Source organism: Aspergillus affinis, assembly GCF_023601865.1.
Source record: "Aspergillus affinis strain CMG 70 chromosome Unknown NODE_39_length_258944_cov_87_149177, whole genome shotgun sequence".
In the NCBI taxonomy this organism is placed as follows: Eukaryota; Fungi; Ascomycota; class Eurotiomycetes; order Eurotiales; family Aspergillaceae; genus Aspergillus; species Aspergillus affinis.
Window position 1 is genome coordinate 1 of NW_026515820.1, and position 15,565 is coordinate 15,565.

A 15,565-nucleotide genomic window follows, 5' to 3' on the forward strand; every position below is an offset into this window, starting at 1 on the left:
ATTTTTTTTACCCCATTATTTTTCATTTTTTCTTGGGGCTTCTTTCTTTTTTCCTTTTTGCCCCCCCCTTTCACCACCACTTCCCCCCGCGTGGGATGTTGGGGTTAATTTTTAAATTCGCCCCCCCCCCCCCCCCCCCGGTGCCTGTAGAAGTACGGAGTAGATGCGCTGATGCGGACTGATCGTGTGAGCCTGCGAGTCATTTAACTTTTTGCGACTAGTTTGATCCTGGTCGGCAATCCAGGGCTGGGGGCTAGACATACTAGGGATAGGGAGTAGTACACAGTCCCTACAGTATCACATACGGTGTACTCGGTAGAAGTTGAAAGAACGGTCAACCGTCAGCGAGAAATACCCTGAAGATCAATCCAGGGAGTCCACTGACAACGTGAGAAACAGTGGGCCGTGGACAATCCTCATTATTTCCACATGAGGCGCGGTGCCTGAAGCCAACCGATGGTGAAGCAGTTGTGAAACCACGGCTTTCAACGCCGGCGCGGTCCGGGGCTGCCCTGCCCTAGACCCTAATTGCCTAAAGGGGTCCCTCCTACTCATTACTCCCTGGTGAATGTTGACTGTCTACTCCGTCCTGTCGACAGTGTTTCAGGACCTACACTGAGTATGATCGACCAGATTGACAGCAGACAGTGTATCAGAATTATTGACCCGACCCGTTGAACACGAAGGATTATCACCCCGTAAGGATACTCATGGCGGAGGATTTCTGATTAATCGTGGCCCCATGGTTAGACACGCCCTTAGTCCCCCCTCTCGCTCTTAGTTAATAAGAATGATTTGGTCAGGCGGGTCGTGGGTCGCAATATCAAGGCCCAAATCAAGTTGTCCTAGCGCTTCAACTCCTCCACTTCCTTCTCCTTTCCTTCTTTTTTTCACCCAGCGCGTTTTCCCTCCCCGCAAGTCGGATGCTGCTCAAGAGCTCCCTCTTCTCGTCCACCGTGCTTCAAGTACCGTGGACGAGTCTATTCTTATCCTTCCACACGTGCCCCTGATTGATTTAATCTTTTCTATTCTCTATTTTTTTCCCGCCTTTGTTTTTTTTTTCTACTTTCGCTTCCTTTCTTTTCCCCGTGGGTGATAGGTTTTAATATCTTCTCTGGGACCTCATCCCGGTTCATATCCTTGTTGTATTGTTTCTCTCTATCCAACTGATTCATGCGCTCCATGTGCGCTGGGGGGAACTGTACCACAATTGCATTATGACTATGGAGTCGGTCAAGACCCTCGAGTTCGACGATGGTCAATACCGCAATGACGTCCTCGGCCTACCCTCCGAGGAAGCCGAGTTATCGCAGGAACAGAAATTGGTCGACGAAGCGCGCCAGCTCGGATTGCAACTGCCCGAGGTCGAGGTGGTGGCATCGCTAACCGCGTCGATTGCCTCCGGCATGGCCGATCTCTCCTCCCCGATCCTGTCCTCGGGCTCGTCGACCGGTCGCAACTCGGTCTGCGAGAGCACGCCCATCAACGAACCCCCTCCGCCCCTCGATCAGGTCGCGGCCTCGCTCTCCGAATTCACCCTCTCCTCCGATCCCGCCAAATGCGGCAGTACCCGATCCATCGCTTCGCTGTCCACCCGCCCGACGTCCTTTAGCTCGAGTGAAGGGAGGCTGGCGCACGGGTTGGAGAGCCTTGCCGGGCGGACGGCGGGCCAGCGACACTCCTTTCTTAGCGTCGGGTCCGCCGAGAAGAGGGAGCGCAGGAAATCCAGCATCAGGTCCGCGATGGATAAAATCCAGTTTCGAAAGAGGCGGTCGCCCTCGGCTGTGCTCCTGCCGCCCGCGGCGCAGGTCACGGTCGCGGAGAACGACAGGAAGAATCGAGTCTATGCGGAGGTTAAATCCGACACGCCGCGGGCCGAGGACGAGAACAAAGTGTTGAAGCTGGAGATTCCTGTGTTCGACAACGAGTCGCTACAGCGGAGTCTCGACAGTGAGGAGTTGCAACAGATGCGCGATGGCCACCAGGCGGAGCGGAATCGGCACCTCACTTTTCAGGACGTGTTCATGCGTCAGCTACGACAGAAACAGCAGACGACCGTGGCCGATACGCTGTCGGCAAATAAGAAGCTGGAAGAAGACAAACGTGAAAAGGTGAGCATTCGCTGGGTTGTGCGTGTGTCACTTTGTCCAGATTACTGACTCTGTCATAGAATTCCGCCGCCGCCGTTCGAATGGAGGAAAGACAACTCACCGTCGAGATGGACCAGATGCGGGAGTTTGAACGCGCCAAAGTCAATTCACGCACGCGGATAAAATACATGGAAGGATTCTTTAACAACGCCAGCCCTCCCTCGTCACCTCAAGCGGGACCTTCGTCCGCACCAGAGATGCCCTCACCACCCACCCGCCAGTTCACGGCGCAGCACAAAGCCCAGCTGGCCCAGGAATACCGGGACCGGGACGCCATGGACCAACTTCACGAATCGAAAATCAAAGTCCTCCGGGACCGACAGGAGATCCGACTCCGGGAAGCGATCGCTCGCATGGAGCGGGAACTAGACGATCTCATCGACAAACATGCCCTAGGATTTGCCCGGCTTCAGAGCGGACACCAACAGGAGGAAATGGCCGTGATGCAGGCCTTTGACGCACGGAAAACACGATTACACCATCGGTGGAACCTCGAGGAAGCCATTTTGAGAAAGAAGCTCGAATTGCAACACAAGCAGCCCTATGGTCCGCTGCCCCCGCTGCCCTTCAGCGACTCGCACTACGACACGCGGGACTCGGCCATCTGCGTCACCGACCACACCGAGTCGAGCAGCGGCGATGAGGAACAAACGCACTCGAAGAGAAATGGATCGGTGCTTTGAAATTATGATTTGATGTCTCTCCTAAGTGATACCCCCCTTCTTTCCGTTTCTCTTCTTTCTGCGGTTTCTCATAAGCATTCATACATGGTTGCATTTACCCCTACATATTACCTGCATCGTCTACACTCTTTCCTTCCTGGCATAATACTTTTTTCTTTCTCGCCCGAAGCCAAGGTTGGCAGATCTTACTACATTTTTGTAATTATCTTTCGTTCCGATCTTCTGCTGTGCCTTTTGAGCGGGCATTCTATATATACATTTCGGCGGACTTCTGATTTGGATTCATGTGCATACTACTTATTACCCTTTTGCTTTGGACACTGGGGGGTTTATAGATTACAGCTCAATACAATATTAGATTATCTCAAAGGAAGTAGTACAATAAATAGAATTGGCGATAGGCTTTGGGGTATCATCGCATCGTAATCAAGCAAGCCCAATAAACTCTAACATCTATCTCAAATCAACACTCAGTTGGCCTCTGCATGTTTCTTCAACCGGCCAAGGACCGTTTCCACTCTCCCATTCCCACCCGTCAGCGCCATCTCCAACGCTTTATCTCGCCCATCATCCCCAATCACCACCGCCCGCTCCACGATGCCCGAATTCGAGATCTTGAATCTTCCCACCTGACCGTTGGCCCATTCCACGCGCACATACACAGCCTCCAGCGCCGTCGGTCCCAACGAGACGATCCCCCACTCATTAGCCGCCAGCTTCGTCTCCTTCTGATCCAGAAAACTGCGCTCCCACACCCCATCGTCGTCTTGATAGTCGTCCACCCCGCGCCGCACCACCCCCAGCTTCTCCCGCAACAGTCCAATCGCATCCATCCGTAACTGCCACGCCACCAGCTGGCGTCGCAATTCCCGTACCAGGCCCTGGAGATCTTGTTTTTTGGGTGTCCTCGTCTTCTTCTTCCATGGCTTCAGCGCTGTCTCGTCGTCTTCTTCTTGTTGTCCCTCCTGCCCTTTCTGCACCATCGTCGGCAAATAAACCCTTTCTAACCCCTCCATCGGAATAAACGCTGGTATCGTATGTTTATACACCTTCAACCCTCCCATCTCCTTCTCCCCAACACTCCCCGAACGCTTCAACAGCAAATAATACGGTTTCGCGAACTGTCCGTCCCGCTTACACAAATCGATCCTCACGCCCAGAAGATTCGGATCCGCGGCGTTCGGCGACGGGTCTTTGAACGGGAACGTGGTAGCCGAGAAGGCGATTCGGTGGTGATTCACCTCGGTGTGTTTCTCGGCGTCCATGACCAGGGGGGTGACTTTTTCGGTGAGGCTGGTGAGAGATGATCGGGGGAGGGTTTTCATGTGCATTTGGAACCGTGAAGAGGAGAGGATGCTGCTGGCTAGAAAGCGTTTGCGGCGTTCGAGGGTGCGGACTTTATTGGAGGGTTGGTTAGTTGGATGGCTAGGCTTGGGTCGGGGGATTGGGATGGGGGGATGGGGGGACGTACTCTCTGCGCGGATGGACGCGATGTCGGTATCTAGTGACTCTTCGAGTCGTTGGGGATCTTCAGTTGGATCCATTGTTTGTGGTGGTTGTTGAATAGGGGAGAGGAGAGTAGAATGGAAGGGACGCGATGCGATGCGATGCGCTCGGGGGAGTTTACTTCTACGGACCGTCCAGTCTAGTCGTGTGTTTGTTTGTTTTGTCGGTCGGCGTCACGTGGTGTCTTCTCGGTTACTTCCAGGTCTTGGTTCCTATTTTAGTAATTCGTTATCATCTGGGCTTTTAGCGCAGTTGGTAGCGCGCCCGCTTTGCATGCGGGAGGTCAGGGGTTCAATTCCCTTAGAGTCCATCTTTTTTTCTTTTTTGCTTAGGTACGTTCCTTTAGTGTTGATTTAGTTAGCTAGTGAAGTGGCCTTGCTTTGGTGTGCGGTGGGGAGAAAAGAAAGGCCAGAGGAAAATCGTGGTGCGGGTCGCCTGGCTGGTTTGGTTGGGTTTTTTGCACTCTTCATCGTTCTCGTTGTATCTCTTTCTTGCTTTTTTCTTTTCTTACTTTCCTAGTGGCGACACTTATCATGTCTTCCTAGTTAGGACATTATACTCGAGGGCTTTGAGCTTGTAGCATTTTCCCGTGGTAGTCAATCTAGGTCCCCGCACGAAAATATATCAAGTTCCATACTTCTTGTCGGGATGATAGTATCAACACCTAAGAAAAAATCCATTGGGTTGTTTATTACTGAAAGAAAGATAACTTGATCAGGAATTATGTGATCCAATGATAGAAGTAGCCAACCCATTAATTGAGGTGAAAATCAAACACTGCAACCGATTATGTACAATTGCAGTCCATCAATTGTTAACTGTTCCGCGAACACCCAAGCCGCAGCTTCCGCAGGCAACCCTTTAGTATCGGCAAGCTTCCTCGCAATCTGCTGAACTTCCGACGCTCGGGACCACACCCACGTCCTGGTGAACGATTGCAGACCGGCCTTTCCATCCAAGTGCGCGATCCTCTCGGTATTCGTCTCACGAAAGTTGAACGATGTCCCCGTTAGGACAAACACGCGACTATGAGGGTGTATATTGGGCGAACTCGGATCCTCTCGTTCCCAGTGAATAGCCAATGTCCCGGGAAGCCGGCGAGCGCGATTGATGGAAACCCGGAAGTCGTCGATGGAGATCCTCAGACGCAAAGGGCTGCTGACGTGGAAAATTCCAGCCGTCCCCATGCCAAGATGCGCGAGAAGCCTATCGGTGACAACATCGACAGGGACCTGATCGAACGTGGGCCTGTCGCAGGTCCCGGTCATGACGACATCAGGGTTGCCTTCCACAAGTAAACCCGCGCAGAAAGACGCCACGGGAGTCGAGAAGGGGAAGCAGAATTATTCCTGCGCAGGGCCTATGATCGCGGGACGGATTATCAGGAGCATTTGCTCGGCCTGGCGGGTATGGAACCGCTCGAGGAGAAGACGCTCGGTGAGGTGCTTTGCGTAGGCGTAGGCGAACGGGAATTTAGTCCTGCGGACCTCGTCGCAGGCTCTGGTTCGTTGGATATCTTACCATGTTTGCAACGTCGAGGGGGCGTTCCTGTCCCTTTGGCTAGGGGATACTTCGTCTCGTCGAGTTGGACTTCTTGCCCACCGAACGATTTCCAGAGGTGAGCGTTAGCAAAGGCTGAGGATACGTAGACGAATTTATCTAGCTTAGGGCACGACGTTTCAAACTCGGCCTGGCTCAAGGATGGGCCTATGATCTCGTTTGCCATTCTCGTCAAGGGGCTGGTCAGATCGATGGAGGAGGCGCAATGTATGATGATCTGGGTTTCTTGACAGATGTTATTCAGCTCCTCGTCACGCAAGCCCATGAATTCTTTGGTCAGGTCGCCATCCAAGAACACGATGCTCTCGCAGCTAAGCAATCTCTGTGCTGTCTCGAGGGGCAGATTCTGTTTCCATTTCTTCTCTGCGCGCCTGGAGATTACGCTCGTCACTATTCAATCTGAAGAAAACTGGGCAGTTCTCAAACACACTCTCTCCCACCGCGGAATATGATATAGATCTTTCCACAATTGCCTTTGCTCACTAGTCGGTACAGCAGGGTAGACCCTAAAAAACCCGTGCCACCGGTGAGGAGAATTGACTTTCCGTTGTAGAAGTCCCACATGGTTCTAGAAAGACAGAATAATGAAACTGGTGTATGATAGGAGCTAAAATAGACTCGATGTTTCATGAACGGAATAAATAAGAAAGAGCCTGGCTTTGAACAGAGCAAAGGAGCTCCGGGTTCTATAATAGTCATAGTTGAAATACGCAGAAGACCAAAATAACTCCAAGGTAGCAAAATCACTCCTCAGAGGCCTCCGTCTGGCTGTTATCCATGGAGGAGTAGAAATTCTGGACGAAAAAATTGATCATTAATCATCATCTATTGCAGATGGAAAGAGAGTTTGGTGTGAAGGGTGTCCGTCAGAGTTGACTCTACAGATTCCCGGCCGTGGTGGCGGGGTTAGCCTTTGGTTTCTTTGTTGTGATCTACCTTATGAATTTCATGCGGGCGCTCGGGTTTGGGAAAACACGGAGGGACGTAGGATGACAAACCGTACAGACGCCTAATGTTTGTAATTATATAATTTTAATTTCCTGTTCATACTCCGTAGACCCTGCAAATCGTGATCGGATGACCGCTGTCATAGCTAACGCACTGATCCATGGCTGGGTAGTACTGCATGCATGACAATCAGGCTACCTATGACTCGTCATTCTTTCTCGACCAGTCGTTTTCCCGAACCTGGAGATTGGTTCTACGTCACCGAGTGAAGTTAAACGGTATGATGAAAGGATAAGTTACCCTGAGCCAAGCAATCCCGTCGCACGGATTTCTAATCGGGCAGGGAAGACACTACCGGATTTAGTTACTAAAATGAGAGCATGGCGAACCGGAGTTTGGGAAGCAACTATAAACCTTGAGATTCTACGGTACAGAACGCAATATAAAAGGAGCATATGCCAGTGTCTGGATCTCATAGTATATTCATTCACGCTTTTGTCAAAGAATAGCTCTTAGCTGTATCAAGAGATCCAAATCCAAGGTGTTAAGCTCCTTTACCATCTTTTAGATTCACACTAACGCCATTCAAGAAACTGAAGAAGAAGTGTTAGTTTCAGAACAACTATGTCGGCCCCTACACCCTCGCAGAAGCCTAGTGTGCGACCCTTCGTCCTTAGCAAGCAGCAAGTTGACGCGCTTCCCTTCGAGAATTTCGCAGGAGACCGAAAGAAGGCCACGGGCGGATGGCGAAACATCTTCTCCAGTCCACAATCTCCTACCGACAGTCTTACGCTAGGCCTTGCTACGTTTCCACCACGTAGCGCGGAGGAAGAGTCTTTTGAAGCTCTGCATAGACACAAGCAAGCCGAGTTCTATTACATTCTTTCTGGTCATGCAATCGTGAAGATCGAGGGCGTGGACCATGAGGTGACTAATGGACACGCATTGTTCATCCCAGGCGATGCTGAGCATGGCTTCTGGAACACAAGTAGCGAGGAGGAGTTGGTGTTCCTTTGGGGCTTCGGTATTGACGGGTTTGGGGAGGTTGTATACCGTTTTTCTCACGAGTGAGAGATTATGACATTTGGCTCTACGACCAACAGCAATTTAGTCCATAGTTAATTCTAAGTGGAATACCAGAATTATGACGCAACTTTATTTTGGGATGAGAGCGTAAATCATATGGCTCGCTGGATGGGCGATTTTATCTAGCCTATAAACAATGCTTTCCTTTTTATAGGGAGGGACACGGATTTGTGATTTGTGCATAAAGCTAGTTGGTACTGTATGCATGTCAATCATGATATGACTTGTCATTTTCTGTGTTGGATCTAATGGATTGCTGATACGGCATCGGATGAAGAGCCCTCAATCTTAGCCAGCCGTGGTTTTCCTCCGAGTTGCTCATTAGATATTGCCGACAAGTTTCTCCGCCAGTGGTGGTGTATATTTTATTGATGCTGATGGGGCTAGATTTTCTGTATCTGTCGAATGAGTATATCCTCTAGAATGTGCTAAATGGTTTTATTGTGGTTTCGATTTTCGGGACTTTGTCCTGGATGTTGCTTTTTAGATTCCCACAGAGACTACTGCGCAATTGGATTTGTGGTCAGGCGGGCTGCTTGTGAGGCCGCCCAGCTGAATGAGACGCATGTCCACGAATCCCATGAGAATTTCCACTGGCTAGTTATCTGTGGCACTGTACACGTCAGGACTTAGAGCTTCTCTAGCTTGTCGATCAATGGATGGACCGAGCGGGGAGTATGTTCCGCCTCTAGGGCTGGAAAGGATGTATCTGATTGAAAACAACCGAAGCAAACACTTATTATTCGGGCATTCCTCTAGTAATTAGGACAGCGTCGTAATTTGCGCCGTCTTTGGTGTCTCGCGTATCACAAAAATCTAGTTCCCAAGTGTCCCCGGTAAAACATTCCCAGATCTGCGTGGCGTGTATCTTGTTGTAACCAACTCTCAACCCAACCTATCATTCAACTGTTGCTGTCTTCCAGTATGACAGCCGAGCTCTCGCGTCCCCGACCATGGACATATCGAGTACAGGGTACACCTCGAGACTGGAACAAGGAACACTTAAAAATGCCTTTGTCCTCCCCCAGCGGGCTGACATAGTAGTGAAAAGCTTAGCACCCGATGTGATGAACTACTGGCCGGAAAGTGCGGATGGAACGGACACTTTGACAGCCACTGTGCTCTTCTATCCTGTCTTGGACAGTGCCTGCGATGCTGACCTGAAACATATTTGTAAAGACAAGGCAGAGTAATATAATATTGCAAAAGCAAACTACCCTAAGGTACAGAAAGGAAATTCTAGCCCGCCCTGGTCGATCTGGCCATCATAATTAATGGTAGTAAAAAAAAAGAAATCAAAACAAAAAAAAAAAAAAAAACCCCACCGAGACATACTCCACGAATCAGCTTGCCCATTTCTCTTTGCCGAATCTTTGGCACAAAACTATCATTTCTTCAACAACTTCGGAGGGAATAGGGATTTTTGTGTCAATTTTGTTCAGGCAGGTTTTGAGTTAGTCAAAAACCAGTTTCTTTCCACCCGACATCCTTCGTGTTTTATATTTTCGCAGTAAAAGGTTATCAGTTACCTCGTTGAGGACATCTATCACAGGTTCTATATCTTGTTTCACTAATATGAGTTAATGAAATGGCAGCTGCTAGAATAGAAGAGGGGCCAGGCTTACCGACAAGATCCGCAACATCGAAGGCGCAAGAATACAGTATCTTGAAATTATCGAACTCCTCCAGCTTTTCGCATTTGAACATCAAAAAATCGGCTGCCAGATCCCTGCCGTAAACGATCTCGTTGACTCTATTTATTAGTGCCTTCTCTTCTAGGGTTACGTCGCCTTGCTTTTCCGCGAATTTAGGAACGTCCTGTGTCATGATTCCTTCTGAGCTCGGCGACTTCCTTCTCGAGGTTTGCCAGCTGCTGTAAGGTTCGATGCCCCATGTTATCGGCGAATGTCACCTCGGAGGAGAGGGAGGTAATCGTGGCTGACGCGATAGCAGTGTGTGCTGTTTCTGTTGTGGGGTTGGTGGAGGGTGGTACGAACTGTCTCGATGATCGATACTCGTAGGCTCTGACTCATAATCAGTTTCCGTGGAAGTAAAAAACCTAAAGGTTGACTCACTTTTGGCGCAGTTTCTTCTTTCACCAGCTTCTTTGTAAGTATGGAATTCCCTACCAGACTGCTAGTAGGGTGAATGTGTACCGCAGTTGGGTGGATTTCACCAACTTGGACAGGATAACGTGAGGTTTTACATAGAATGATTAAGCGTTGCCAGAGCACGGTGGGGGGTCTAGTTCTATATGAACTGAGCAACTTACCTGGATTCCAACAGATATTCTCGCCACTTGGCTTGAAGTATGTAAGATTCTAAATATTATACCCTCTTTGTTTTGAACTTCCAAGAGGGATGTTCTGGAGTGATAATTGGGTTCTGACTGGTTGGATGAGTGCCTGCACCTCTCAGCCCTGGCAACATTAAACGCATATCTGTCCATTGTTCTGTGACTGTTGCCTAGCAAAAGATTACATCCACACATACCTGAATTCTCTGTTCCTGCTGGCCGTTCGTGAGTGTATTTTGGTTGATTGTTGGGGGTTGATATAACTAGTCGGGTCACTCGGGTGTAGAGGTTCGAGAGCTTCTTTAAGTATCTAACACATTTTCTTATTTTTTTGTTTATATCTTATTTAGAAATCATGATAGTGAGAATAGTTAGTTACTATCATAAAAAACAATTAATAAATTTAAGATCGCTTGAATAACATCTAGATCAGGTTAGGCAAGGTGAACATGTAGTTACTTGATTAGGTTAGTCGATCCCCGCTTCTCCATACGACTTCCCATCTACTCCATCTTTCCTTTCCTCCTTCCTCCTGAAATCCATCAACACTCGATTCTCAATATAACCCAAGCCAATGCGAGCCAGTTCTTTCGCCAAGTGATTCTGGGATTCCCAAGGACTTGATGGAAACTCTCAAGCGACTTTCGTGAGTGCATTCTCTTTCCTTGTTGACAATTGACTAACGAACTGTCAGGTGTAAACGATGCCAAGCACGCAAGGTAAATCCTGAACAAGAGTACGATTGTTATCCTTGATTGACAATCCAGATCAAATGTAATCGAAGACAGCCATGCGGAAATTGCTTGCACTCTGGCCATCAATGTGAATATCGCAACAATGACACGCGCCGACCCCCGGTACCCCATCGGTATCTGGAAGCCTTGGAGACTCGATTAGCCTGGTACGAGTCATTTGTTCAGAAGCTTGTCTACCGTCTGGCAGTGCGCTCGGGCATACAGCGCAGTTGCCACTCCGTCGAGAGCATTGCCCCGGATTCCGCAATCCGCCAATCAGCAAACTTTCGTGCATTGATAGACACGACCGTTCGGTTGGCGTCCCCACTGCTAATCCAATCAGCGCTTTCCGTCGTCAATTTATTATGGTGATAAGCGCGGACTTCGTCCTCCGAAGCGGGATTCGTATCGGCTTCATCTTATCTAGGCCTCCACTGGCAGGAATGGTGCCAAGGACTAGTGACGACGTTTGATATCTATATAATGACTCTGGCATTGGGCATTCATGATGGTACGATTCAAGCCTATAAATTCCGATAATCGTTTATTCCATTCAGAAATTTCTAACAACATCCTCAAGTCACTTCATTGTTTTTGCTCTATCATTTATCAACCATGGCGGACAGCAATCCACCAAAAGACAAAGATACTGAGCCTACTTGCGATGCGGAGGCGGGAATAATGGAAGAGACGTCGTCTCGACACCGACGTGATTTCAAGTCACGACAAGTAAATATGCTGGCGATTGCCGGAGCACTCGGGACTGGCCTCATCATCGGTTCCGGTACCGGTCTTTCGCGAGGGGGCCCTGCCAGCCTACTCATCGCGTATATCGTCACCGGCTCGATCATATTTTTCGTCATGACGGCATTGGGAGAAATGGCGGCGTTCTTACCCATGGACCGAGTGTTCAACGGCTATGCGTCGCGTTTTGTGGATCCTGCACTTGGGTGATGATTGAGAATAAGACTCATGAATATGGCAGATTTGCTACAGGTTGGAATTACTTCTTCAAATATGCCATAGTCCTGGCAAATAATCTCACCGCTGCTGGGTTGATTATCCAGTATTGGCGACCGGACTTGAATGTTGGCATCTGGGTGACCGTTTTTGCGGTCCTTGTCATTTCAATCAACGTATGTTCGTGTCTCTTCCCCTCATGTTGGAATGGAGTTGTAACTGGAGACTAGGTCCTTCATGTCGGCAGTTTCGGCGAGTCCGAATTCATTCTATCTTCCCTCAAGATCATCGGTCTTGTGATAGCCATGTTGAGTTGCCTTATCATCACGCTCGGAGGTGGACCCAAGCACGACCGAATCGGATTCCGCTACTGGAACGAGTCCGGTGCGTTTGCCGAGTACATATACACCGGCTCTCTGGGTCGATTCCTCGGCTTTTGGGCCTGTATAGTGCAGGCATGCTTGGCTACACCGGTACTGAAGTTGTCGGGGGCGCTTTCGCCGAGACCCCAAATCCCCGTCGCAACATTCCCCGCGCGGTCAGTCACACCTTGTGGCGGATCTGTGTCTTCTACATCCTAGGAGTTCTTCTATTAGGGATGACAGTTCCGTATAACAATGACCAACTCGTCGGGGCGACGAACGCGAAGACGAGCGCCGCAGCCTCGCCATACGTGATCGCGATGCAACTTGCCGGGATCGGAGTCTTACCGGATATCATCAACGCGGTGTTGTTGATTTTTGTGATCAGTGCTGCGAATACCGGTACTTTTCCTCCTCGATTCATTACCCGAGAATCAATTGATAGCTAATATTTAACGACCACAAGGCATCTACGTCGGTGCACGCACCCTCTACTCCCTCGCGCGAGACGGCCAAGCCCCTCGTATTTTCATGCGCACCACGAAACGCGGCGTCCCCATCTACGGTGTCGGAGCGATGTCTCTCTTTTGCCTCCTGGCGTACATGAACATGACTGAGGGCGCATCTACGGTCTTTGGATACCTCGTCAACCTAGTCACGGTGCTGGGGACGCTCAACTGGATTAACATCCTCGTTTCGTATCTGTGCTTCTACTACGGAATGAAAGCGCAGGGGATCGATCGCTCGGAAATGCCGTATCGGAACTGGCTGCAGCCGTATGGAGCGTGGTTTGCTCTTTTCATGACAATCTTGATTACGTTATTTAATGGTATGTTCTGGTTGACTGGCTTGGTGTGTTTGAGTACTGGTGCTAACCCGGATATTCTAGGTTATAATGCGTTCATACCCGAATTTACGCTGTCATCTTTTCTGACGTGCTATCTGGGGATTGTGGTTTATTTGGGGAATATCGCTGCATGGAAGATTGTTCGTCGAACGCGAAGGGTGAAAGGAATGGAGATGGATCTGGTCAGTGATCGGAGGCAGTTTGAAGAGGAAGAGGAGGAGAGGGAGAGGAGGGACAGTCAGGAGAAAGTATGGTGGATGAGGATGTTGAGGAAATAATGTAGATACTAATGTATTGTCATGGTGAGTGAATCAACCTGTATGAACCTCTCAAGGAGGTAAGCAGTGTAGGACAAGCGATGCACGATGATGCGGAGGCGCAACCGACAGCCGAGGGGGAAATGCGGGGTTGATCAGCATCGCTCAGTTTATCTCTGCCCCTTCGGCTCTTTTCTCTTCCCTTCAATTCTCTCTTTATCTGGTTCTATTAACTAGTGTTTATATTCATCTTCTTAATCGGTAGTATCGTTATCATTGCAAGTGAACGACATCGCTATGGCTCAATACCAGCTTCCCTTCAAGGTATACTATACTCACTTTTTCTCTACCGGGAACTAGATCCAGACTAACTGTCTACGATTTATCCATACAGCTTGAAAACCCCGACCTCCTGCACTTCGACTCCTTCGTCAATCACAACTGGGTGCAGGCCCAGTCCGGTCAACGCTTCGAAGTCCTAGGTTAGTATCCGCTCCCTCTACAGCCCATCCACACCAACCCCTTCCAATCTATACAACCTAGACTAACAAAATCCAGACCCCGGAACCGACACCCCCTGGGCCAGCTGTCCCAACAACACCGCCTCAGACGTCGACGCCGCCGTACAATCCGCCCACACGGCATTCCAAAGCTACCGGCACACGACGCCCCGCCAACGCGCAAAATGGCTCCTAGAATGGGACTCCCTCATCCGCGCCGCAAAGCCCGACCTCGCCAAAATCATCACCCACGAGACCGGGAAACCCCTCGCCGAAGCGAACGGCGAGATCGACTACGCGACTAGCTTCACGTGGTGGTTCGCGGGCGAAGCCGAGCGCGTGCACGGGAGCGTTAGCATGTCGTCTGTGCCTGGGAGGCGGATTTTCACCGTCAAGCAGCCCATCGGTGTTGCGGCTGCTTTGGTGCCCTGGAACTTCCCCATTGCGATGGTGCTCCGGAAGGCTGGGGCGGCGCTGGCTGCGGGGTGCACGATGGTGGTGAAGCCGAGTCCTGAGACGCCGGTGTCGACGCTTGTGTTGGCGGAGTTGGCGAGAAGGGCGGGGTTCCCGGCGGGGACGTTGAATGTGCTGACGACGGATTTGGAGAATACGCCGGCGCTGAGCGAGGCGCTTTGTCGGCATGAACTGGTCAAGAAAGTTACATTTACGGGGTCGACGCGGGTCGGCAAATTGATTGCTAGGCATTGCGCGGATGGCTTGAAGAAAGTGACCCTGGAGTTAGGTGGGAATTGTCCGTTCCTTGTGTTCGATGATGCCGATCTGAATCAGGCTTTGGAGCAGTTGATGGCCTTGAAATGGCGTCATGCTGGTCAGGCGTGTATCACGGCGAACCGCGTGTACGTGCAGGCGGGTGTGTATGATGAGTTTGCGCGGTTGTTGAAGGAGCGCACGCAGAAGTTAGTGGTGGGGCATGGCGCGACGGAGGGAACGACGATGGGGCCCTTGACGACGCCCCGCGGTGTCGATAAGGCGCTGGATCAAGTGGAGGATGCGCGCAGGCTTGGCGCGGATGTGATCCTGGGCGGCAATCGCGTGGATGGTGCCCGCGGATACTTCTTCGCGCCGACCATCCTGACGGGCATGAAGCCCGAGATGCTGGTGTCGCGCGAGGAGACGTTTGCGCCAGTGGCGGCGCTGTATCGGTTCGAGACAGAGGCCGAGGCGGTGCAGCTGGCTAACAGCACTAGCATGGGGCTGGCGAGCTATGCGTTCACCAAGAACGTCGACCGCATGTGGCGGCTGTTGGAGAATCTGGAGGCGGGCATGATCGGGATGAATACCGGCAACTCGTCGGCGGCGGAGTCGCCGTTTGGCGGAATGAAGGAATCGGGATACGGCAAGGAGAGCGGACGGGGGGTGGCAGTGGAGGAGTATTTAGTAACGAAGACGGGGACGTTGACAGTGAGTCCGGAGGTATAGAGTATGAGATATCAGACTTAGGATATGAATATAAGATACGGCTATACTATACTCCGTTATGGTGGTACAACCGGAATCCGGCAAGGCACATCTAAATATAGTTAGGGCGGGTGGACCCGCACATCCGCTAAACCCTTCTAAGGATAATCCGATCCGATCGGGAATGAGTCAGCAGCTGAATCAGCTGAACCAGCTCGTAGAAATTACTGGATCTGGGCTAGCGGGCATCAATGGGG

At 50.5% G+C, this 15,565-nt stretch overlaps 5 protein-coding genes across 5 annotated transcripts; 3 read left to right on the forward strand and 2 right to left on the reverse strand.

Annotated features, from left to right (window-relative positions):
* Positions 1-1,217: 1,217 nt before the first annotated feature.
* Positions 1,218-2,833, forward strand: KD926_006879 (uncharacterized protein; the record flags this gene model as incomplete). The annotated part of the gene is made up of 2 exons (XM_053099895.1): positions 1,218-2,111; positions 2,171-2,833. 2 exons carry the CDS (start codon positions 1,218-1,220, stop codon positions 2,831-2,833), a joined length of 1,557 nt encoding a protein of 518 aa, XP_052956284.1.
* Positions 2,834-3,303: 470 nt separating this feature from the next.
* KD926_006880 (uncharacterized protein) lies at positions 3,304-4,377 on the reverse strand (the record flags this gene model as incomplete). Its single annotated transcript, XM_053099896.1, has 1 exon — positions 3,304-4,377. The coding sequence occupies one exon, from the start codon at positions 4,375-4,377 to the stop codon at positions 3,304-3,306; it is 1,074 nt and encodes a 357-aa protein (XP_052956285.1).
* A 732-nt stretch (positions 4,378-5,109) lies between these two features.
* KD926_006881 (uncharacterized protein) lies at positions 5,110-6,463 on the reverse strand (the record flags this gene model as incomplete). The annotated part of the gene is made up of 3 exons (XM_053099897.1): positions 5,110-5,587; positions 5,827-6,270; positions 6,330-6,463. The coding sequence occupies 3 exons, from the start codon at positions 6,461-6,463 to the stop codon at positions 5,110-5,112; spliced, it is 1,056 nt and encodes a 351-aa protein (XP_052956286.1).
* A 1,008-nt stretch (positions 6,464-7,471) lies between these two features.
* KD926_006882 (cupin domain-containing protein) lies at positions 7,472-7,918 on the forward strand (the record flags this gene model as incomplete). Its single annotated transcript, XM_053099899.1, has 1 exon — positions 7,472-7,918. The coding sequence occupies one exon, from the start codon at positions 7,472-7,474 to the stop codon at positions 7,916-7,918; it is 447 nt and encodes a 148-aa protein (XP_052956287.1).
* Positions 7,919-11,578: 3,660 nt separating this feature from the next.
* On the forward strand, positions 11,579-15,329 carry KD926_006883 (putative succinate-semialdehyde dehydrogenase; the record flags this gene model as incomplete). The annotated part of the gene is made up of 8 exons (XM_053099900.1): positions 11,579-11,891; positions 11,960-12,099; positions 12,154-12,320; positions 12,374-12,687; positions 12,752-13,114; positions 13,175-13,380; positions 13,784-13,871; positions 13,948-15,329. The coding sequence occupies 8 exons, from the start codon at positions 11,579-11,581 to the stop codon at positions 15,327-15,329; spliced, it is 2,973 nt and encodes a 990-aa protein (XP_052956288.1).
* Positions 15,330-15,565: the final 236 nt, after the last annotated feature.